This window comes from Paramormyrops kingsleyae, chromosome 13, assembly GCF_048594095.1.
Source record: "Paramormyrops kingsleyae isolate MSU_618 chromosome 13, PKINGS_0.4, whole genome shotgun sequence".
Classification (NCBI taxonomy): Eukaryota; Metazoa; Chordata; class Actinopteri; order Osteoglossiformes; family Mormyridae; genus Paramormyrops; species Paramormyrops kingsleyae.
In genome coordinates this window covers 18,075,952-18,098,921 of record NC_132809.1, presented here as the reverse complement: position 1 = coordinate 18,098,921, position 22,970 = coordinate 18,075,952, and the positions used below count along the sequence as shown (strand labels likewise).

General features: G+C 44.9%; 2 protein-coding genes across 6 annotated transcripts; both read right to left on the bottom strand.

The window, feature by feature from the left end:
• Positions 1-222: 222 nt before the first annotated feature.
• LOC111846789 (eukaryotic translation initiation factor 3 subunit J-A-like) lies at positions 223-4,517 on the bottom strand. 2 transcript variants are annotated; one of them, XM_072698332.1, is made up of 8 exons: positions 4,364-4,517; positions 4,158-4,285; positions 2,650-2,701; positions 2,463-2,554; positions 1,999-2,131; positions 1,743-1,904; positions 1,542-1,615; positions 223-1,345 (listed from the first exon to the last, which is right to left on the bottom strand). In XM_072698332.1, exons 1-8 carry the CDS (start codon positions 4,383-4,385, stop codon positions 1,214-1,216), a joined length of 795 nt encoding a protein of 264 aa, XP_072554433.1. In that variant the 5' UTR covers positions 4,386-4,517; the 3' UTR covers positions 223-1,213. The 2 variants fall into 2 exon arrangements, with proteins under 2 accessions (XP_072554433.1, XP_023673135.2); XM_023817367.2 differs by having other exon boundaries at positions 4,185-4,285.
• Positions 4,518-5,799: 1,282 nt separating this feature from the next.
• LOC111846788 (CTD small phosphatase-like protein 2-A) lies at positions 5,800-21,351 on the bottom strand. 4 transcript variants are annotated; one of them, XM_023817364.2, is made up of 13 exons: positions 21,123-21,351; positions 14,577-14,785; positions 13,593-13,731; positions 13,168-13,317; positions 12,593-12,826; positions 12,240-12,333; positions 11,992-12,103; positions 10,646-10,732; positions 10,353-10,415; positions 10,108-10,187; positions 9,779-9,905; positions 9,559-9,654; positions 5,800-9,051 (listed from the first exon to the last, which is right to left on the bottom strand). In XM_023817364.2, exons 2-13 carry the CDS (start codon positions 14,760-14,762, stop codon positions 8,986-8,988), a joined length of 1,434 nt encoding a protein of 477 aa, XP_023673132.2. In that variant the 5' UTR covers positions 14,763-14,785; positions 21,123-21,351; the 3' UTR covers positions 5,800-8,985. The 4 variants fall into 4 exon arrangements, with proteins under 4 accessions (XP_023673132.2, XP_023673130.2, XP_023673131.2 ...); XM_023817362.2 differs by having other exon boundaries at positions 21,135-21,351; XM_023817363.2 differs by having other exon boundaries at positions 21,139-21,351.
• Positions 21,352-22,970: the final 1,619 nt, after the last annotated feature.

The window sequence follows — 22,970 nt, the reverse complement described above, 5'->3', positions numbered from 1 at the left end:
TATTTGAGTTACCCTATTGTGTTATTGAAAAGAGACGACTAATCAATCCACCTGCTCCATGTTGGGTGGCTGAATGGTTTCTACTTATCATCATTTTACAACGTTAACCACAGGGCCTTGTGATTCTATATAAGCCTATGAAAGCCACTGAAAGGCTTTCACACCTCCACTCCCCCACGTGACCAGGTACCTGCAGCATTTAACACACTACATCCAGAGGTGTGATTTTTAAAAAACGAATTTATTAAATTACACATGTATAAAACAGCAGACGTTGTGAGTCTATGCACTATCCTGTAACACCCTCTGCAAAGCGGAAAACCCTAGTTTCACACACGGAGGCTGCCCCCTCATTTTTAGAGTGCTGTATGAACGCTTCTCGCTCCTTCCCCCTAACTTTAAATTTGGGGGGGTGGGGTGGTGTTGAACCTCATTCATGGAGGGCCGGTGTGTGTGAAGTGGGGGTTTTTGGGATGACCTCTCAATCAGCCAATAATAAAGCAGTGGTACTTATCTCCAGTCCTGGGGACCCACTGTGATTGGCTGATTGAGACCCCATCCCAAAAATCCACCACCACTGCAGCCCTCCGTGGGTCAGGTTCTCTACGCCTGCTTTAAACAAAAGAAAACAAAAGAAAACGAAAGAAAACACTCCATTTCTATAAGTACTAAAAACTCAAAACTCATGATGCTTATAAGGCATCACAATGTCAGGGGAATGTTCTGGAAGGTCCTCACACTCAGCCTCTGGGTTTTTTTTTTGTTTTTTGTTATAAATCCATCCATGTCCATTTGCTCAGTCTGAATGAGAGTGTGATAGTGAGCATTTAAGAGCTGTACTAAGAAACCTGTGTTCTTGAGTATCTTTTCATTCATCCATCCATCCATCAGTCCGTCTGTCCGTCCATCCATCTCAACATCCAACACAGAGTGTAGTACTAGCAAAGAAGAAAATAATGCACGAAATCTGTACATCCTGGTCTGTATTTGCATAGAGATTAGCATATAGCCATGGAACGTTGTAAAGAATATATTTTTAAGTCAAGTGAAGGTGACATGATTTTTTTGCTGTACACATCTTGGGAGTGCTGCTGATGACATGGGGAGTTACCAGGGTCTTGCACAGTCAGGGAGGAGTGGGTGTAAGAGACAAGCATGTGAAGCCAGAAGGGGCTGCGGACAGTGAGGTGCGGACAGTGAGGCGCAGCCGCGGTCACATGAAATCCTCAAACTCCTGTCCGTAGCCGCCCTGGAAGCCCCCATAATCCTCCAGGTCATCCTTCAGGGTGGCCTTCAGGCCTCCACCAGGAACCACACCTTTCTTCTTCTTTTTGGCTTTACTTTGCTGGTGAAAAATACCACGGTTTGCAATTGGCTGGACGTGCGCGAAAACTTAAGAAGTGTGACAGCCGTGAGTATGGCTTGGCAAGACAGGCAAACCAGTGAAAAGAATAGGATCACAAACGAACAAGCAACTGGCCATTATGATAGACTAAACCCGGCAAAGAAACAGGCACCCGTTTGGTGCCCAAAGCGCTTACCTTCTCCTGCTTCTGCTTCTCGCTCAGTAATACTGTTAGGGCGTTGCTTATTTTCTTAAGGTCTTCTACTTCCACTGCATAAAGGGGAGAACCGTGCACAAGTGCATGAAAATATCTTTATGTACAATTCAAATTACACATCAGCCGTCAAATACATAGGATTACAGGATGACTGCACACATAGAATTCAGAAGAACTCACGTGATAGGCAGAGATCACGAAACAACGATTCCAAAAAAGTGGAATAATGCACAGACTTTTCATAGGAAGATATTTTCTCTTTGAGCAACTTTTCAAACTCTGCAAAGTCGTCTTTAGATGAAGGACTCATGGTATCGATTCCCGTGACATTATTAGCGACACCTACAAAAAGAAGGGGAATATTTGGTGACTCCTGAGAAACGGCAGCTGAATCCACGCGGAGCCCCAGAAGGCTCCGAGTCTCCCACTCGCTCACCGAAGGCCTCCTTGGTCAGCTCCAGGTCAGACTCCTCCTGCAGTTTCTTCACTCGCAGCTTCTCATCCAGCTGCTCCTCGGGTGTGGGTGTGGGTGTGGGTGTGGGATCTCCCGGCTGCTCCGACCACTCTGACTGACGAGGGAAGCACAGTGGCCACCAGAGTGGCGACAGTGAGACGCAGCTCCCAGCTAATTCACCACATCCTTCACTTAACACGTCTCCTAACAATGTCAAGAATTACACTAAATTACATTAAACTTCACTATTTTCACTTCAAATTCAGTCTAGAAACAAAACTGAGAATTAGAGAGACTAATTGCATAAACACACTTTCCCCAAGCATATTTCTGAAGACATCTACGCAATGAAAGCCAGTGAAAACAACACAGAATTCAGTGAAGATTTAAAATGCATCAAACCAGCATATAACAGTTGATGATTTCCTCAAAAGGCATAACCTTACTTTAAGTTCAAGTTCTTCTTCATTTTTCCTCTGTAAGCTCTCTTTCTCTTTGATTTTCTCACTTAATTTCTTCTTGTCTGATGTTTTTACTTCTGGAAAAAGAGGCCATGCGATTATTTATTAACAGACAGAGTGCTCGCACGTGTGAGGCGCTCTCTGGGTGATACAAGCGGTTCTGATTCCTCACCTGTTTTCTTTATTTCAACTGTCTCCTTCTCATCATCATCATCCCAGTTATCCTACAGGGGAAGGACGATTTTAGGGGCAATGAGACTGACCTGACATTAAGACTCATCTAAAAAGCTTTTCACATCCACTGCATGTAGACTAAACATGAGTACATGGGAAACTTTCCTAATTGATATTTCCATACTTATCTTAGACATTTTACTTTCTTCAGACATTCTCTAAGACATCCCAGTAGTAAAAAGTGCAGTTAAATCTACTTATGAAGATACTAATTAATAGCTTAGGCTTCTCCATGAAAAGCTGGGGGGCATTCTCTGCTCGCAGTTCACATCCAAAAAGTAGAACACACACTGGTGGGGGCTGCAGATACAAAGCGGAGCACAGCCTACACTGTGCACCACTGCTATCACTGCACATCTGGGGCTCCAGGACCTATCACAGTCCTGCAGCGTACCCAAGCTTAGATAATGTATCACGTACCAGAAGTGGCTTCCCTGCAGCACACAGTCAGAATATGTACATTTTGTTACTAGATAGCACAAAAATGCAAAGCTTTAACCCTATGTATCTTATACTACTCTACCAATCTATCGAAAAAAGCGTAAGTCGTAGATGCGATCAGGTACAGTAACCAACAGAATGAAAAGCATAATGCCATTAATAGCGTCTTATTTGTAACAGTTTGAACAGCTTTAGCGTTAGGAAAAATACCAAAAGACTCGAGCCGACATGTGAAGTGAGAGGTGATGAATGACATTTGCAGGGGAGGAGACGCTGAGTTCAGCAGATAGGCGGACATTGCGCCGGCAGGGGCATGAGGGACACACTGCCCGCCATCGGCCTTCATCAGACTGCAAACGTGGCGTTTTTTTACTGAAAGCTACACGTTTGGTGTACTGCTGCTGGCGGGGCCATATCTGGACTTTCAGCTAACTCCCAATATAGCAAACCGCCCAAGGAGCTTATAGCTAATAACTACACCGCGCACTTATTATTAGCACGGTCCTAATTGAGACGCACAGCTACCTGCGTTTGTTGAGCAGAAACGTGACAGTTATTCTATATCCAACTAATTCGTCATCAGTGCGCGTCGCGTACGCCCGCACCCGACCGACCCGGTGCCGCATGGCAGCCCGTCACCCTGCCGGTGATCATGACCCTCGATCATAAGACTCAGCAGACCAACAAGTCCAGTAATCCTCCATCTTAATAAAACAAATTAGAGCAGTGACTCCAGTTAGCAGCCATAACAATGAAACTCGGGGTAACCCTTAACGGTCTGACCGGAAGGACCGGGGACCCCGAACGTGGCGGAATGCCGATCATTATCATAATTTCTGCCGGCCAGGCGCCAGAGAGACCGGCTGCAGCCCTCTGAGGTACTCATGGTAAAGGTTAACCTGGCGTTACCAACCCCGCCTGTACGCCGATGGTTTTAGCCGGCAGAGCGTGGCTTTATGTACGCTTTGCTCAGAGGGCGACCGCCAATGCCGGGCACCCACACACCCCGCAGTCGGCTGGCCGCCGGGGTACCTTCACGTCTTCCTCCTCGTCCTCTCCTTCCCATCTGTCCAACGCCGCCGCCGCCGCCGCCGCCTTTTTGATCGGCTCATCCGGCTCGAAGTTGTCGGTGTCTGCGGAACCACAAAACACGTTCAAGCTCGTCCTATTGCGCGTTGTCGTGCAAATAGGAAAGCGGCCTCGCTCCTCACCCCAGGAATCGGCGTCGGCCATCTTGGCTGTGGGTGTGTGAAGCTGTGCAACACCGCACCCTGCTGATGGATGGCAGCCCGAAGGAAGCGCTCCGACGCCGGCATCGGCGTGGCCGCGCTCCTGCGGTGCCTAAGCGCCCCCTGCCGGCCAAAGACTTCTAACATTCGCAGAAACGGTCATTACTTCGGCATGTGGCATGTTCCGTATATGTGCCGTTTCCAGTCGCCCTTTTAAACACCATTGGGCAGTCTTAGTGATATTATTAGTGGTTTCTCCTCCATTAAAACGACCAGATTTCCCGCTTATGTGGTTAAAAAAAAAAACAGTTCAATAGGGGCGAACGGCGATGATAAAAGGGCAACATTAGATGCACAAGTTTGGTGAGAGTGACTGGGATCGCTCAAGCAGGGCGTTACATTTTAATGAGATGTTAAATTGTGAGGACCGTAGAAAAAAAAAATATAGGCTTCCTGTTATACCAGGCTTAATGCATACTGTCAAACAATTAGAGATCACAGACTGTAAAACACAAGTGTTCCCAGTTCTGTCGTAGGAATTGTTTATCGGTGCATATACAGAGAATATCGTAAAATACAGAGGAGAGTGGAGCCACGATCATATTGTCAGTACCATCCGTGGGCAGAGCGTCGGCTTGGTCTCAGTTGGCCACTGGCTTACCTGCCATGTACCGCCACTGAAGACTAGCAGACTATACTGGCTGTGAACTACAGTGATGCCAAGTGGTAAAGATTCACCCCAGTTAGAGATTGTTTTGACCATATTAACAACTCATCCGAACCAAAGGCACACAGCTGTAGGACATCCCTTTATTGTGAATAGTGTCGTGTCAGTTGTGTTGCAACCACACCTTTCTGCCAGCACTGTCCAAATATGACACATCCTGTTAATGTACGACTCACACTGGACAGATTATATCAGGAACTGGGCCGACAGGGATGTGATCATCATAAAATTGCTGGGGAAACTGCTTCAATAAATGCAACACAGGATTAGAACAGAAATATCCCCAATGATACATCAACAGCCAAGATGAGGAAAAAGGTGGCAGGAATAAGCCACACAAATGATGTAGTGTAAACTAAAGTTTATTTTTAGCGATCTCCAGTATAGTGAAGGGCATTCACCAGGGCGTGTACAGTGCTCTGCTGCACTGGGACATGCTGGTCTAGGTAGTAAACGCTGGTTTCCAGTGAATGTTAAATAAAAACACTACCAAAGAGATGCTGCACATGGTTTGATAAATTACTATTGTCCAAAGCCATATACAGGTCCTCATTTAAGCATTTTGGCTTTTTTTTGGGGGGGGGGGGGGGGGGGAAGCAGGTGATATGCAATACTTTACCTTACGCTGTTTTGTGCACAATAGGGTAAATGGACAATGTGTGGGGTAAAAAAAGCACACTGCCATGCAGGATGGTTTTCAAAGTTTCAAAACTTTACCTTTTGTTAAATTTTTCTCCATTGAAATTTTATGTACATTTTACAAGAATGACAGAATATCAACATAAGGGTGCCCCAAGTACATCTAGAGGACAAAGAGGAAATCCTGCAAGCAAAATACCATTTTGTAAACTGGATTTAAAAAAATAAAATTGCTGAAATACACCGTCATGATTAAAATTTAATGAAGGATTTTCCCCACAAAAACAGGCGTTTTCTACATGCTAGGTTTTTTTTTTTCTTTTCCTTAAAACGGCTTGTTGACAGTGTGCTAAAGACATACATACATACGAAAGAAAGTCAACCTGATGTAAAGTTAAAATCTTCATTAATACACTTAAAAAGTAGACAAAACATGCCTCTTAAAAATCAAAAATACAAAAATTAAATGTATTTTAAAAAGATCTTCCTTACTTTAAGGATTTTTAAAAATGAAGCTGCATTTATTTTGTACCTCTGTACAATAAAATGGGTACTACAGATGAAAAAAAAATTCTGGTTGTACTTCTGAAACACCCGCCCCCCCCCCCCCATCCCACAATCTTTCACCATAAAATCTCTGCTCTACTCTCTAACAATCATATAAAATGAGCTAGCTCTTCATAAGAAAAGTGCCAAGACCCAATGAAGCAAGGGAGCCCCCCCCCCCCAGCCACCGCTCCCCGCAGGGACAGCGCTGGTAGCTCATTTTCACAGGGAGGTCACGGAGCTTGCATATTCCATGTGTGTAACATAAATCAGGGTATGCAGGGGACCTCAAAAAGCACACGTCTCTAAAGAAAGTCTGTACCCTTGGCAACAAGTCAAACATATTACAAGACACTCAAACAAACCTTCAGAAGAAACACTGCTGGTATTCTGTAGGACCCGCTAACCCCCACAGACTTAAAGATGCATGGAGAGTTTTGTCCCCTGACCCCCCCCCCCCCCCCATATTTATTATAGATTTCTTCATCGTTGGATCATATTACAATCTCCAGTCTGAAGTAATATATTGCCTTTAAATGACATCATCCAAACCAGGGTCACACCTGCCCAGATTTAAGATTGACTGTACAAGTCTTACAAAGGCTGGTGTCCAGGTTCATTTCCAGCGTGCCCAGTACAAAAGGGAAATGCATGATATCCCAAATCTTACAGGTGAAATTATACAGACAGCCTTCAAGAACCCGAAGATTACCCACCCACTAAGGCAGGAAGCGGAAGTCAGGGTGGCGGGCAAAGCCCCAGGACCAGCTTGCTGGCCCCCTTCCCATACACATTTACAGTGCTTCAGAATAGCCTTACGGACTCTCGATTGTCTCCTCATAAGCAGAGTGGAAAGTATGTTGTGGGTGGGTGGTACACAGGGGCTTGGAACGCCACTCCAAACTGGGGAAAGAGGAGGAGGGGCAAGAAGCTTTCAGCTGTCAGAAACCTTTCCGCTACACGGGGATAAGGTGCACCAGAAAGGAGAGCAAAAGCCATATTACAACAGTCTAGGCCCCGTCAACAGAATAACACAATCTGACGCAACATCTACGTATCACCACCTTTTGTTTTTGAAATGACCCTGTCATCAAGAGGATAAATACTGAATATTACACCAGAGAATGAGACTGAATCAGGTGGTCATCTCGCCTCAACAAGTGACCGGCGCATAAAAGATATCCTGTACTCAAGTTTTAGATTTTTAAGATGCAGTACAGGAAGGTTTAAACCACCCTGATGCTGGCCAATAGCATGCTGCTGCTGGTGAGCAAAGCAAAGCAAACCCTTCTGTAACATAAATGAAGAGGTTTGTTTCTGGGGGGTAGTGAAAGATGCTTTTATGGGCTACATTTCAGCTCCTTTTGGGATCTGACAATATTGTCTTAGAATCCAAGGAGGTAAATTAGAAATACTGTAAGTCAGACTAGCATATGACAGCATACTCCATGAGTCACTCATACATCCCATCATCACCCCGTCCACCTTTAATGAGGTCCGTGCTGGTTAGCACACTTATTATTAGTAAATGCCATTGAAACTTGGAACAGTTTTGCCAAAAATGGCTTAAGCTTAATACAAAGTTTAATACCCCTTCCCCCCCCCCGCCTTCCACACGCACGCACATGCAATCCAAACTAGCTCCCCTGCAGGTGACCATGTGGCCCGCAGCGTGTAAAGTGAGCCATCTGCCTGGCGGGGGAGAGCTTCACAGGGGACCCCAGCAGGACTGCTCACACACAGACTGAAACTTTGAACATATCAGGCCAGCAAGTTCAGACTTGCCAAATTAAATCCATCACTGTGGTTTAGAAAGCCAGTAATTCTCACCTATAAGGGATGATATTTTCCTTTCCTACAAAATTATGATTTCTTCCATACTGTGTTTTACAGAATACATTGACAATAACGCAATATCTTAATACAGAAACTACATAAATTCCATTTTTGATTAGACTCTCAGTTTGCCTCCCCTCCAATTAAAAAAAACCTCTTGCAGGCTGACAAATGCAAGACAACCGCGTCGAGGAGGGAAAACCCTAAATCTATTGCCAAAGTCTAATAAAACAAAGCATTTAAAACTAAAAAGGAATGCATGGTGACTCGTCAGCTACGTTAACAGGAGGGAGCTTCAGAAACCTGAATAGGGAAAGATGTGTATACAGACACACACACACACACACGCACACACGTGTTTTAACTGGCCGTTTGTGGTGAAATGACTCTGCAGCCAATAAATGTCAGTGATTCCACTCGAAGCACCAATCGTACGGAAAGCAGGCCCCTTCTGCGCAGCGCAGCATATTTCTCGTGGGCAGACGCCTCCGGCACCAACATCACACTTGTGTGTGACGCTGTGGCTGCTCAGGGAAGTAAGAAAGCGCTCTGGGGAGGGGGGGGGGGGGGAGAGCCGGTCGAACCGCAGGGTCGCGCTTAGGCTCGCCTACAGCTGCCAGGACATTTATACATATATTTATACATTTATCTGTATAAAAGAATTCTATAATTGGGAGGTTGTTTCAAAAATGTTTTTGCCTTTTAAAGAAATGTTGGGATCTGAGAGGGAAAAGAAAAGTTGGGATGGCAGTCTTGTAATCCGGAGAGTTTTGACATGGCCATGAGTTTGATCTGAAATATTAGTTTCCACAGCTGTTCCTATGCTGGTCCTTGACGGCAGCCCAGTGCCCTGGGCTCAGTCGGGGGGCAGGAGGTCGTGCAGACGAAAGCGCTCGCGGATGTGTGGACGCACGTCTTCGTTCTGTGGGGTAGAGACACAGCACTCAACACCAGGTGCATGTGAGATGCCATGCAAGTCACGATGCTGTACTTTACTGTGGGGTTAATTGTATGTATGTATGTGTGTGTATGAGTCTGTGTACACATTACGCCATGGGGACCAAATGTCCCCACAATGTGATAAAAACCTGTTATTTTGACATTGTGGGGACCACATTTTCAGTTCCCACAAAAGGAAACTGAGTTCAGTCTGCGAAAAATGCCAGAAGTCTTGTATTATGTTTGGTTACTTGTGGTTAAGGTTAGGGCTGGGTAGGGGTTAAGGCTGTCAGTGTTGGGATTAGAGTTTTTCCCCCACAGAAATGAAAGGACGGTCGCTACAAAGATATGAATACAAACATGGTGTGTGTGTGTGTGTGTGTGTGTGTGTGTGTGTGAGAGATTATAGACAGACACAGAAGGACACATTTCATCTAATTCAATGATTTGACGACCACTGAATATCAGCGCAAAAAAAAAAAAGACATACCAGTTCAACTAGCTTTTCCAAGAACGGAACCAGTTTCAGGAGCTCATTGTCATTCTTATCCATGAACCAGCTCTCTATCGGAATCCCGTTGGAAAGCTGACAGGACAGACAGATGACATGGAGCGCTACGTCATTCACTTCATTCTTAACAAGAGGGAGAGTGCAGATAAATGTAGCCGATTCAGGAAGTGCGGAACGCGTCTCAGCCAGATCAACCTACCTGATAAGCAAAGGCCTGAGGTGAATTGTCGATTATTATGGTCTTTGACAGGTCCCTCCCAAGAATGTTCAGGTCCTTTATGTAATTCCCTTGCACACAGACGCAATGCTCACGAAATAACCGGTGCCTAGATATTACAATCAAAAGAGAAAGATACATACTTAAGGGAATTTGGATACATATGGGGAGCATGACCATTTGAATTAACCATCTGGGAAAGAGTGCAGAGGGCATTAACGAGCATCCACCTCGAGAAATAAAATGCAGACCCATATTCAACTAACAGGAGCCTGCAGCCCTATGAAGGTCACGATAGTGCTTCTACTGACCTGACTAACTGTTTCTTGGGATCCAGGATGTTGAGAAGCTTATCAGCATACACCTTCTTCGAGGCAGTGAAGAGAATGATCTTTGGAAGGAGGCGAGCACAATTCAGAATTATGAAGCGCGCACACACAGACAGGAGCGCACACACAGACAGGAGCGCACACACAGACACACACGCACAGAAAAGCATTAACAGAAAAGAAAAGCCTGACATCATAAAAGCTGCAGTGTTGCAGCAGGGGGTTACCTCATAGATCTGAGACATACGTTCAAGAAATTCTCTGAAGAACGGCCTTAACCGCACATACACCTGCACACAAGGAGGGACAAGTCAGGTCTTGCTGTGCCTTTGCTGGTCTTGGGCTACTCTGGTTTACAACTGTTTCTCTACAGACTGAAACGTGCACTGAAATACACCCGGACACCTTAATGCTGCATCACATCATATCGAACATTTCCAAGCAAACCCAAACAAGAACCGCAGCAAGTCAAAGGCCAGCCTGTGCATCCAGTGCTGGTAAATAACAGGGCCGCAGGTACCTGGTATATGACGTCTTGAAAGAGCACTGGAAAGGTAAGTGCCGAGTCTTCCAGCTCATTCAAGCTGCAGTGCACCAACGTTTCATCCTGGTAGAGGAGAGAACTCATTCATACTATTCTATCCACTACCATACAGTGCTACTTAATGGTCACATCATTTTTACTATGCTGCAATGTTTACTCATTACAATCATGAACACAAACATCCACACTGTTTAAGCAAGAAGATGGATGACGAAAATGTCTTTGTCACTTGCATCAAATCATATAGCACTTACAACATTGCTACACTTTTCCCCCAAGGTGACAGACAAATCGCAGGCAAAGTGAAGATTACTATTCTGTCATCTCAAAAAAAAGAAAAAAAAAAGAAATACGATCAAAATTATTGCGATTCTGCAGCTGAACATAACAGGCAGACTGAATGTGACGGGCACAGCTGCATTAACCTAATTAAATCAAGCTTTCACTAAACTGAGGGTGCCACTTCTGCAACACTCGCACCTCACTCATTTCTACAAACGGCAAAACATGCAGCTGCAACTGAATTCATACAACAGACAGGGTCAGGAGGTTCAGTTTCAGCTAAGAAACCAGATCTAAGCAATTTGAAACGTGGTGTGAATGTGGGTGACAGACGTAGCGGCTCCAGCATCAGTCAGACACCCGCTTGGCATTTTCACATACTATAGCATGTAGTGTTTACATAAAGCGATTCAATAAACAGCTCAGCACATGTCGCGTGCAGATAGGCACAACTAGCCAAAACTTGAAATAATGTTTTTGTCTCCCAGAACCATAACTGCTACTATGTATGCATAACTAATAGAGTCCACTGTGTGTACACACGCAGGCACATGCACGGAAAGTTTAAAGTAGATGAATCAATATTTCCATCGACTAAGAAAAAGCAGAAGAAGCTCTTGTATTTTATTGAAATCAGCAATCAGTCTGGCGTTACTGCCTCTTTACAAAGCAGCTCTTCCTTCAGCATCATCCTAACCACGGCTGCTCACTCATTATCAGTGCTGATCATCTGAGCAGCCAAATCAGAATGATGCTGCCACCACAGCAAAATGACAGTTTGTTAGACAGAGTCCCGGGGGCATCCAAGCACGCACCAAGACAGCTGCTGAAAGTGCCTTTGTCTTCATTTGGGAAGTAATCACCATCGTTGATTACTGACTGAAAAAAAGAACTGAACCATCTACGATTCAGACAGTGGGTGTTTGAAATAATGTGTTTGATATTTGCATCAATGCCGACTGAAGACAAGCGGCCGGCAGGAAACCCTGACCAAAGTGAAAAAGGATGAACAATTTATACATTTTTTTGTCAAAACTGACCAGGTCGAGGACGAGGGAGAATTCCGGTGTGCTGCGGGTCTTCAAAGGGAGTGCCGGCTTGCGTGTGAGCTGCTCCTCCGTAAGGGGGGGGACGTGTTTGATGAAGAAATACCTGAAGGGTGCAAATCAGAGCAGGGCTGAGCAGGAGTCAGCAGAGGGAGGCACTGAGGAAGACCACCCTGCACACAGCTACGTTACAGCTGCTCGCTTTGAGGACGCATCCTAGACCGCAAGGGAGCTGCACTCACGGGTCAAAGACCTCCCAGTCCTCCTCGTATGTCCCCTCGGATGGGACAGGGGGTGGGATTTCAGAGTAGCCACTGTCTGTGGCGGACCCAGGGGCTGGAAACAAGATGGAGGGAAGATGATGAAATATCAGAAACCCAAAGCCAAGGTGGCCACAACTGAAATTTTTTTATGGCTCCTGCAGTGTTACCGAAAAACTATTATTTCCAGAAGTTAATATACCCCTGAGTTTGGCCTGATTATAATACGAAGAAGAATTAAAACCAATGAACGTCGCCACAAACACTAGCCACTCACACAAAGATAGACTGGCAGGTGCCTGCCTGGATTTCACTCTTGCATCATCTGGACATACCAGTAAGGGGCGGCAGGTCGGAGCCAGTTACAATCTCCCCTTCCTCAACAGTGCCATCAGGAGGGGGTCGCAGGGCTAGGGGCAGCGGCTGGCTGGCGGGGTAGAGGGAGACGCCCGAGATCTCCCTGGACGTAGCTGTGCTAGTGGGGGTCTCTTCTCCCTGCTCCATGTCCAGCTGCTTCACAATCTCCTCGGCCTCCACGGCCTGGCCGGGGGAGTCTGAGCCGGAGGTTCCTGAAGGAGGGGGTCACATTTATCTCACCACTGCAATTCTGCCAGCCGGGAAGTGAGCATGACTTTTACAGGGATCCTGTCTTGCACCAAGCGTGAAGGACATGAGCAGGTCAGGAATTTCTCCAGCAAACAGGACAGAAGCTCCTTCCATTCCAAATCCACCCAAGCTTAACTACGCCTGCACATCCGTTAGCGCCTGCGTGGCGTGATCCTGGGCCTGCGGAAGCCTGCCGATTAGTCCGGGTGACCGCAGAAGCCGAGAGCTCCTAGAAACTTCCAGACTACACTGTAAGGACGACGCACCGTCTGTACAACCCAAGGACCTACAGGGCAAACTTTACCATTTTTATTGGCAGGAGAGAAGAAGTTGAAGACCGGGGAGAAGATGGTTCCCAGCAGAGTGGTTCGAGGAGGGCTGCTGACAGCCTCCACAGACTCCTGCAGCCGGCCGTTGGGCTTCATCGGCTTTCCTGTGCCATGGTTGATGGCATCTGATGGTCAGAGTATGAAAACGAGTCCTTACTAATATTACATAAAACAGAACATTCATATTATTCGTTAGTCCTTAAACAACTTCCACAATATTTCAGTTTCACATGCATCTCCACCATCATAAGAGATGCTCCTCTTAGAGAAATGTGAAAGTCTGTGAACTTACACATGCATATATTGAACGGATAAAGCTATTTGTGCTCATGAGACTGGTCTGTATTTACTTGTATAAGTACAGTTACACACCTGAACTATGCCACGGACGCAAGCTCACCTCCATTCACAGGACCTCTACGGCGGACCCTGGGGGCACCTCTGCTCAGGGGGTCCGGCATCTGGGGCGTGGACGAGATCAGTCCGGCATCCAGGCTGCGGTCGATGCAGCTCCTCTTGGCTGGGTTCTCCAGCTCCACCTCGAGGGACAGTGCAGGGCCTGCAGTTAGTGCTCTGATGGCTCCCAATGTGTAGGAGCACTCTCAGGCAGCATTAGGTCATTTTTTCCAGGGCTATAATTCTCATGTGAGGCTATACACTGAAAAGGAGCATCATTTTAAAAGCATCAATACCTTCAAAGAACAGTATGTTACCAAGGCCCACCCAGGGCAAACACCCAGAGAAAAAAGTGACCTACAGTCACTCTCATAGCATACAGTGTGATGGAAAATGAATTGCTATAGTGAATATAATTTGGCCCTACACGTGTAAATTAAGAAAATTAGCATATTTTAGTGGGCACAGAAGGATTATGTATGACTGAAAGAAAGAACCTAAGGCAGAATAAATCTATATGCAATGAAGCGGTTCTTGCACGGGCATGAAGCGGTTCTTGCACGGGCATACACACAAGCCTCTGGCTCTGCCCATTTGTACAGCTGGGTATTCAGGTCATGTATTTTTGGTCAAGGGTACATTATCAAGACTGGGTCTAACTTAACTGGAATCTTTCAGTCACAAATGCAGTTCCTTAACCATTAAGTTCGCTACTCTCCAAGACCCCAGTCTTACACGTTACTGCACACTGGTTCTATCTAATCGTGCACTCCGTCACTACACGGCTATTCTAGAACCACAGCTATTCTTAGAAACTGGCTACAGTTCCCAGACATGCAGCTGCATGCCCGACAGAACACGAAACCCGGTTCTGAAACGCGGGTCTGGTTCACAGTTTTGGAACATTGGAAGACTTGGACGTGACTTATTTCCAGAAATTCTAGCTATGCTTAGGAAGCATAGCTGCTGCCATTACGGGTATGGGTACCTTGACAGTGTTTCCTCGAATGAATTTCTTTATGGTGGAAAGGAGCCCTGCATCACTCTTCTGCACCGCCCCCCCACCTGCCGGTGTGCACACGTCCACTTCCGAATGTCTCCGCTTGGTCCGGGATGGACGGGGCGTATGTACAGGGCTTGGCTGCTGAGAAGCCTTACGCATTCTCAGCCTCATTGTATTGACCGTCACATGTAAGACTGTCGGAGGGAGAAGAACGAGGAGACAGATCAAAGCTCAAGGTGTAAGCAGAACAGGTAAGGAAAGCAAGAGAATTTGTACAGATAACGGTACGTTCACAAAAGCAACGACGGCGGCTAATTCCCCCAAATCTTCACACGGATATCTTGCATAAGGAAAAAAAAAGTACAAAAGTTGAAAAAGCAAGTACTGACAGGTCTATTTAAAATAGATAACTGGAAAAATAAAGATGAAGCATGCAGGCTTCAGCAAAAACAACACAGAAAATCCAGTGGTGTAAGCAATTTAGGCTTCAAAGAACTAGTCTCCAACTTTAAAAATCCACATAGGAATGTGTGGTGTACATCACTGTGCATGACTGATTAACCGTTTTAATTAAATGAACACTTTCCAGGAAGGTGACAGTAATGTTGTGCCATGGCTGAAAACCCCCTCTGAAGCATTTTTCCTGAATCGTTGTTGCCATTTCTGTTGCAAATGTTTCTGCAATAGAAAAGGTTCTCCCATATATCACTTTCTGCCAATTTTATTTTATTTTATTTTTTTTTAAAGGAAAAAAATTCCTAAAAGCAGCCACAGGACACGCCCCGCCCCCACCACTGTGGCTTACGCAACAGCACTGGCTGGGAGCACAGAGACACACACAGGACCTGTCAGGACAGCAGCCAGTGAGCACCACAGCAGCTCTCCGTACGCACTCAGCACGCGGTCCTCTCACCCAGCTCATGCATCTTTTAAAGAGGCGCTCATCTGTTTCACATTTGCAACCTCACACGAAACGTCAACTGGTCCAGTTGTACCAAACAAACCCTTATTCAAGTCCAGCAGGCTTTAATAGCATATTTTGATAAAAGGCATTTACTATAACCATGCATACTTCTAGCATATCTGTGTTCATCAAAAAATAAAAAATCGTCTCACAGTGATGGTCTTTTTTCACACGTGGGTCCCCAATTCAGGTAAGATTGAAAAGCTCTGCTTTACATCACATACATAAATGCACTGATGCAGATTTCTATTACAGGGAAATCTGATGGAAAGTTAAGCCCATTCCATGCTGGTGTTCTACCTGATATGGTTACTAGCCTGAAAACATCTCCATCACCTGTGTGCACACTGCTGGCTCAACCTCAGCAAAAACCTCTTTTAGGATATTTATCCAGAATATAGGGACTTCAGAAGCTGGTAACTAACACTAAGCTAGTTCTAGCAAGTTCTGTTCATGAATAGTCTGTCTCACACACTATAGCACAGAGAATGTTGCAAAGCTATAGGTCAGGCTGCGAGTCATACAAGGACTGAGCCTGCACTAGTTAGCTTGTTTTCTCATTCCAGTGTTGGGGATGGCTGTCTGCTCAAATGGCTAACAGATGTGGAGAAACGAGACAGGCCCATACAGCAGAGCATCAACTCAGTCGGCCGAGAGCCTGAACCGGCACCCTTCACTGAAGCCAAAGAACTGGTGGGATACAGGGGGACAGACAATAAAACGAATTCCGAAAGCTACAGCTTTAGAGGGCCATTGCAGGACCCACCGATTTGGTGGTGTTGGAAAATACTCCCGGCTCAGAAAGCTGTACTTTAACATTTATTTATTGTGTACAGCTAGTGGTTTTATCCACGTATAAAGCTATACATTTACAGAAAAACACCAGCACCCTTTACAGGACCGAACCTCATAGCTTTTTGATAGTCCAACACCTTAAACCATACACTGCCCTACGGGAGCAAGCAGGGACAAACCTAGAAAATCTGGGCCCACTGATAAAACTTCACCTTGCCCCCCCCACACACACACACACAATTTTGTATAAATTGTGTATAAATTTCACATTTTCAAGGGCCCCTGTCAAGCGTAGGGCCCCCTAAATCTGCCAGGGTATCCATGCCCCTCCAGCGCCCCTGAGTGCAAGTGAATGAAATTGCAAGTTAATGCACGCAAAAGCATGTAACACAAAGCTTATCCTCTGGCTGATAAATGTGACTGGATTTTAGAGATGCAGATTCAATTACTCCAGCCAACAGATATGTTAAAGCCAACCATACACTATAATTCTCTCCACTACATAAACAGCTGAGACTGGCCCTTCATCAATTCCCATCTGCCAAACATGCCTATTAACAAAGGAAAATGCATTAGTTGTAAACTTGGGAGAGTGACATGGCTTGTTGAATTTGACTGTACAATGGGGGGGGGGGGGGGGCGGCAAACTTTGGGCAAACCCCAAAGTACACATCAGTATTCACAACCAGTCAGCTGCTACAACCTCAGTGTTTACTGCTTTGCGAGCGTCACTAGCACTGCAAGTCTGTATGGCTACAGACACACATACCACAGAGATCTATCATCCCAGAGTAACTTAAGGACATTTTTCTTACAAAGTTTGAGGAAGAAATTTGCCACATATTCCAGAACGCATTCAGCAGAATCTTTTGTTGACCTTGCCACTGTACTTTAAAAGTACAGTCTTGAATCTAAAGATATGGTTTAAGTTTACCACACATTTACAAATGTATGCAGACAACACACCTGCTGAACACTGTCCCCAATTAACATGCATCACAAATACAGAGAGATAGGCTACACGCAAACAATAATCCAAAGCAATGCCAAAATCCCAAACGAAAATATCTCCATGCCGCTATCATGTTGGGAGAAGCCGGAGAATATTGCATGCTGGACTGGCTTAGACCTAAGGGACAGTGGTGTGAGTCTGAGTGGGGGGGAAAATAAAAACAAAAAAACACGCAGCTTCCTGAACTGAGGACAAGGTGACCAACACGCCAGGATTCAGACAGATAATCTATTCCAAAGACAAGCAGGGAAACAGGAATAATCACCTGGGTATGACAAAGCCTAAATCGGGCATCACAGATTCTCAGCCCATACGCTGCAAATTGAGTAAGTATTTCAAATTGCATTTGCAGAATTAATGCACAACATACACATTCTATCACCACCTCCACTGTTAATCACAACCCACATGGTTTATCCATTATCATCTCAAACACGCATCAACACAAATTTGGCCAAACTGAACAGCCATGAGGGAACAGGAAAGCAGTTTACAGTAACTCTGGCCAAGCGAGGCAATGGTAGCCCACCCTCAAAATACCGCATGCTCCAAATTAGGCTGCAGGACAAGGCAATCATGGATAACAGGGAGGGGAACCAAGCACAGAAGCAGGCAGCAGCTTTGTTGCCTTCCGAGTCTCTTCCCCTGTCTATTTTTACCGACAAGAGGTATGACTCATACACAGCTCCCAACATACAGTGCCACGCACAACCATGCCTAGCTCTCCTCAAACTCCCAACTCGTTATTGTGATGAAACAAAAAAAAAAACACACTTAAGTTCACAGAAGAGACCTCAGATGGTTCTCTCTTCCTCCAGTTACACCACCAGATCTGTTTTTCTTAAATTACAACCAGCTGTTGCATATGCACAGTAGAAAGAGGACTCTCTCTCCCTCAGTCACACTCGAGCACGCTTTCTCCCCCCTCTCTCATTCCCCCCTCAGACATACTCCTCTTATATGGTATTTGGTGGACAAAGAGTAGAAATACTTTCCCGTAGGCCTTTCCCCTGCCGACTAATTACAGTTAAAGCAGAGATTCAACAGTATCCTGAAATCACTTGTAGGCTGACCAGATAATGGAGAAATGTACCCAAAAATCTTACAGCCATATGGATTCATTCATATAGCGGAATTAAATTTTCATTTTAACAGAAAATATGTATGCATAAAATTATATCCCTAAAAACCTGGCATAAAATTAGGTTCTTTCCTTAAAGTTTGGATTATTATAGATACTTTATTACTCAAATGCTATTAAATTCAAGCAAGGTGACAGTTCCTGCACAAGATCCCAACAGTTGAATTCTGACAACTACCCACCAAACTGCAGAGAATCACTTTATTATTAACCAGTGTGACGAGGATAATGCACTAAACCCGACGACCTTATACAAGTCTTGGGGTGTAATGTATATTGCACACATATAAATAAATTATGGACAAAATATAACCACAAGAGTCATGAGTGAAATCTCATATCCATTGTTGTGAACTGAAATAAAATTAAATGTTACACAAGGGTTTTTGAATTGTTATTACTACATTAACTAAAAGTAACGCCTATTAATTTTTAGGCTGATACACACAACTTAAAGGTACAGGCAGCCCAGGAGCAAAGTAAAACTTAAAATAGAATCATACTGCAAATTCATTGCAAATCCAATAGATTAACAAATCCCAGTTTTCCCCAGAACGGAAGGAGACACACCTTTATCATTTCCAAGGAGAACTAGCTCATCTACCTGCTAACAGAGTGACACCCACCTGTCAGAGAGGAGTCACTGCACTGCGAGGGAAATAACAAAATAGTGTTGGCTGAGGTGACATTTAAGATTTAAAATCACAAATATTCAAACTGCATCAAAAGGAGGTTAACCTTAAATAAGAGCTATATGCTGCAGAGAAGTAATAAAAGGACAACTATAAAATAATGTTTGCAAGGTACATGCAAACTGGCATTCTTAAATGCAATTTTGGAGAATAATTTCATTTCAGGAGAGCCATACCAAATTGGTGGCAATACAGGTAATCATCATTTAGAACAGACTGCCAAAGAACCAAGCTATAAACTGCAGTATTTCATTTTTTTATTTTTTTTTTTAACTAAAAACACACTGTAAATTACATCCTAACACTCACATTTCACCTAAGCCTCGGGAACACATGTATTCAGTTTTTAAATAGTTCTTGTAGATTTCATCAATTCACCACAGGGAAAGGCAGGCTCTCACCAGATTCTGCTATTGCAACACTGGTGTGGCCAAAAGTTCAGAAAACATTGATCTGTCCATTTTTACCAAAGGGGTACTCTAGATCGACCTTTGAAAAATTGAAGAACTTAAAAATCCCAAAGTTCTCATGCCGAATTAAGACTCATCACTCAATATCCAGCATAACATTATAACACTAAGTTTTTTGGTCAGTTAAAATTCTACGACTGAAGTGGGTAAAATAGACATCTCTCCACCACGAAGTTTTTAACAAAAGCGTCAGTAAAGGTGACTTTTCTCCCCATCTGTGCCGACAAAGGTCTAGCTTAATAAAACTGATCCCTAACTATCTGACAGCAGCTTGCCCGCGAAGAGGCCGCTGTGTATCTTGAAGTTTTAAATCATGCATCGTGACCTAAACTGCTGTTACGATTATTTACGGAGCGGCCACGCTGCCCCCGCATAGCTGTCTGCGTGGTACCGGTGCGGATAGGTACAAGCTGGCCGACAGCTGTCACATTTATGCGCTGCACACAAAATCACAGGGATATAATCGGCAAAGTTTCAGGAAAAATAAGACTTCCAAGATAAACACTCCTTTATATGGTGATTTCAGTGGAAGTGCGAGCAAGCTGAGACAAAGAGCAACGCCCCCTGTATAATAAAACGGCACGAAGGCTGGAACCCCACGAAGCATTTCGCGCAGGACGACGGATCGCGGTGACAAATATCAAGCGCGGGGATAAATTAGACTTCACTGTAAGGCACACAGCTTGGCGATCTCCCGGCGTGAGAGCGCCCACACCCCCGTCTGGACACACATCCCGGCCCTAAGGGCGCTGTAATCCCCTTGAGTCGGTGCGGTAGCCTTAGCCTGCTTCCGCAGATTTAGCTACAAGCCCGAGAGGTGAAAGGGGCGGGGAGGGGGGGGGTAGGGGAATCCGGCGTGACTGTACTCCAGCCCGGGGCGGGAGGTGGAAAACAAGGCCACGGCCTAAGAAGGCTGTGTTTTTACCTACTCATGGTGGTCCTTGGGGTTAAGGCAAGAGCTCACATCGAGGTTTCGGACTCACACAGCTGACACTGGCGATCACAGCCAGCCGACAGTCAAGTTTTCAGATTCTCAGAAAACGGCAGAACAGAAGTTCCCAATCACATTACTACCCAGCCGACCAGCGTCTATTAACTAATTCGGGGGACCAAGTATTTTTAACGGCGCATCACATTTTAATTAATTACATGTCTGTTCAAACGGGAGCGGTATTATGACCAGTGGAGGACCGATTGATCTAGACCACGAGCTAGTGGCAAACACGATTGACACTAATGTCTGTGTGTATACACATTAAAAAACACTGCCAAGAGCTTTTCCCTGATTCAGACGGCATGTGTCGGGAGTCCCGGAGTCACTCCGAACTATGCCGACATTTGAGACAAACGCAGCGCGCACTAGCAGATTTCCAACCCACCGCAAGCGCCGTTACGCTGGTAAATATTTATTTCTACGACAGCCGCATTCCCTCACACCGAGAGCGGCGCTAATCTACCTCCGGACGTACTTGCCGAAAGAAGCGATGTTTTCCTGCCGGGGCGGCTGTGCTTGCCTGAGCGCCTAGGACCACAGCGGAGTCGGCCGCCGTCTCTTAGCGTCTCTGGTGGGTTATATTCGAGGAGTGTGCACCCAGCTCTCCGCGGCACCTCCGGACGCCATTTCCCGCCTCCTTACTGCCTGTGGACGGCAGAGACCCGGATGAAGAGGGAACGCGCACTCACGCGCGCGCACGCGGACCCCTGCCGCGCGCCCCCTGCCTATACAAACAAAACAACATGGAGCATGTGACGTAGCTCGGTGGGGCGTTGTGTTGCTCTTAATGTCATTGATTAGAACAAATTTAAATTCTTTAAATGCGAAAATCGAAAGTGGGTTGGTCTGCTTGGATGTCAAGGCACGACACGTTTCTATGAGTGTTATTCTTCACATCAGCCTTTCATTGATTTATATAGTGGAGCATAACAGAATTGTAGGATTGTCCGTAGGTACCACGGCCACCTACAAGCAAGCAACGTAAAACATCGCATTCGCATGCTAGATACGTATATGGTAATATATTCAAGTGTACGCATAATGTGCAAACTCCTACATGCATTGTCTTTTTGTACAAAAAATGTTCATCGGGCAGTGCTTCATTATATTGTCTTGTATTAAAAACAAGCTAATGACAAGGATCCAGGTAATGTTCCGCATAAAGGAGGTTTTCACCAGTACAGTCAATGCACAATGGAAATGAATGGGGGAAACAGTGGTCGCCATGGCGATGTGTTATGAAAGCTCCAGACGGTAGTATCAGTGCTGCAGAACCGAGATACATTTTTAAATTTGACATCTATTTTCATGATTTTTAAAGTTTACCCCGACACATATGATTCATGAAACGTGGTTCTATTCATTATTTTTGTTCAGGAATCCAAAAACGGTTACCCTCGTGTAAAATCAATTTAACGGAACCCAAGTCCAATTTAACAGTTAAAATTTAAATAAAACATCCACAATAGTGTAAAAGTAAAAATCGGTATATAATTCGTGTAACGCTTTAACGAGGAAAACAGGGTCTTAAGTGTGCAGTAGAAGAGAGCGTTCCGGATCTTGGTTTATGATATTTCAAATCCCTTGATAGCGTGGGACTGGTGTGAAACCAGACCATATGCGCACTGAGCAAATTTGGCTTGCATTTGTGTGTTTTGCATGGGAAATTATTGCGCAATTGAGTAATGACGATTGGTTATTAACGTTCACATTATATTTTTGAAATCCGGCATTCAATATGTCACAGAATGGCTCGGACGCCCCTAAGATTCAGCGGACGCAGTTAACGGCATAATGCTGAATAGTTACTAATTTTCTCTACCAGATAATTAAAAAACAGCCATCACTACCAAACTTCCGGTTCAAACCGGAAGACCCGATCGTTTCAAACCTACTTTGAATAATTCACCTACAGGTTTGTCCTTGCAAATCGGTGCCGAATGTAATCTTTCTGCACTCGAAGTAAGCAAATTAAACACAAGGTATTGTTATTCTCAGATCAACTTGTTACAAACAGCCTTTGCAATCCCAGACCATTATACTCAGGAGTGCTGACCCTAGCTAAAGCTGAAGTATACAATTCTAATAGTATCATAGAAGAATTTCCAGTAGATGTCAAGCGTTTCGCATAATTTATATAATGTACCACTCTGAATATGAAATAGTAGCTATACTGTAATAATCTCCAACACTAGTTAAAACTTACACCTGGCTTGAAATCATCATTATGTATACCATGAACTTTATACACCATGGTGACTGGCCATAAAGTCAGTTACAGACTGAAGCAAATTTTGAAATGGGACCAACC

Coding starts and splice junctions, on each gene's coding strand:
- LOC111846789 (XM_072698332.1), bottom strand. CDS start 4,385: ATGGCCGACGCCGATTCCTGGG. Junction 2,555..2,649: donor AGTTGAAATAAAGAAAACAG/GTGAGGAATCAG, acceptor CTCTTTTTCCAG/AAGTAAAAACATCAGACAAG. Junction 1,346..1,541: donor AGAAGCAGAAGCAGGAGAAG/GTAAGCGCTTTG, acceptor ATTTTTCACCAG/CAAAGTAAAGCCAAAAAGAA.
- LOC111846788 (XM_023817364.2), bottom strand. CDS start 14,762: ATGAGGCTGAGAATGCGTAAGGCTTCTCAGCAGCCAAGCCCTGTACAT. Junction 13,732..14,576: donor TTCGAGGAAACACTGTCAAG/GTACCCATACCC, acceptor CTGTCCCTCGAG/GTGGAGCTGGAGAACCCAGC. Junction 10,733..11,991: donor TCTCCCTCGTCCTCGACCTG/GTCAGTTTTGAC, acceptor CTCCTCTACCAG/GATGAAACGTTGGTGCACTG.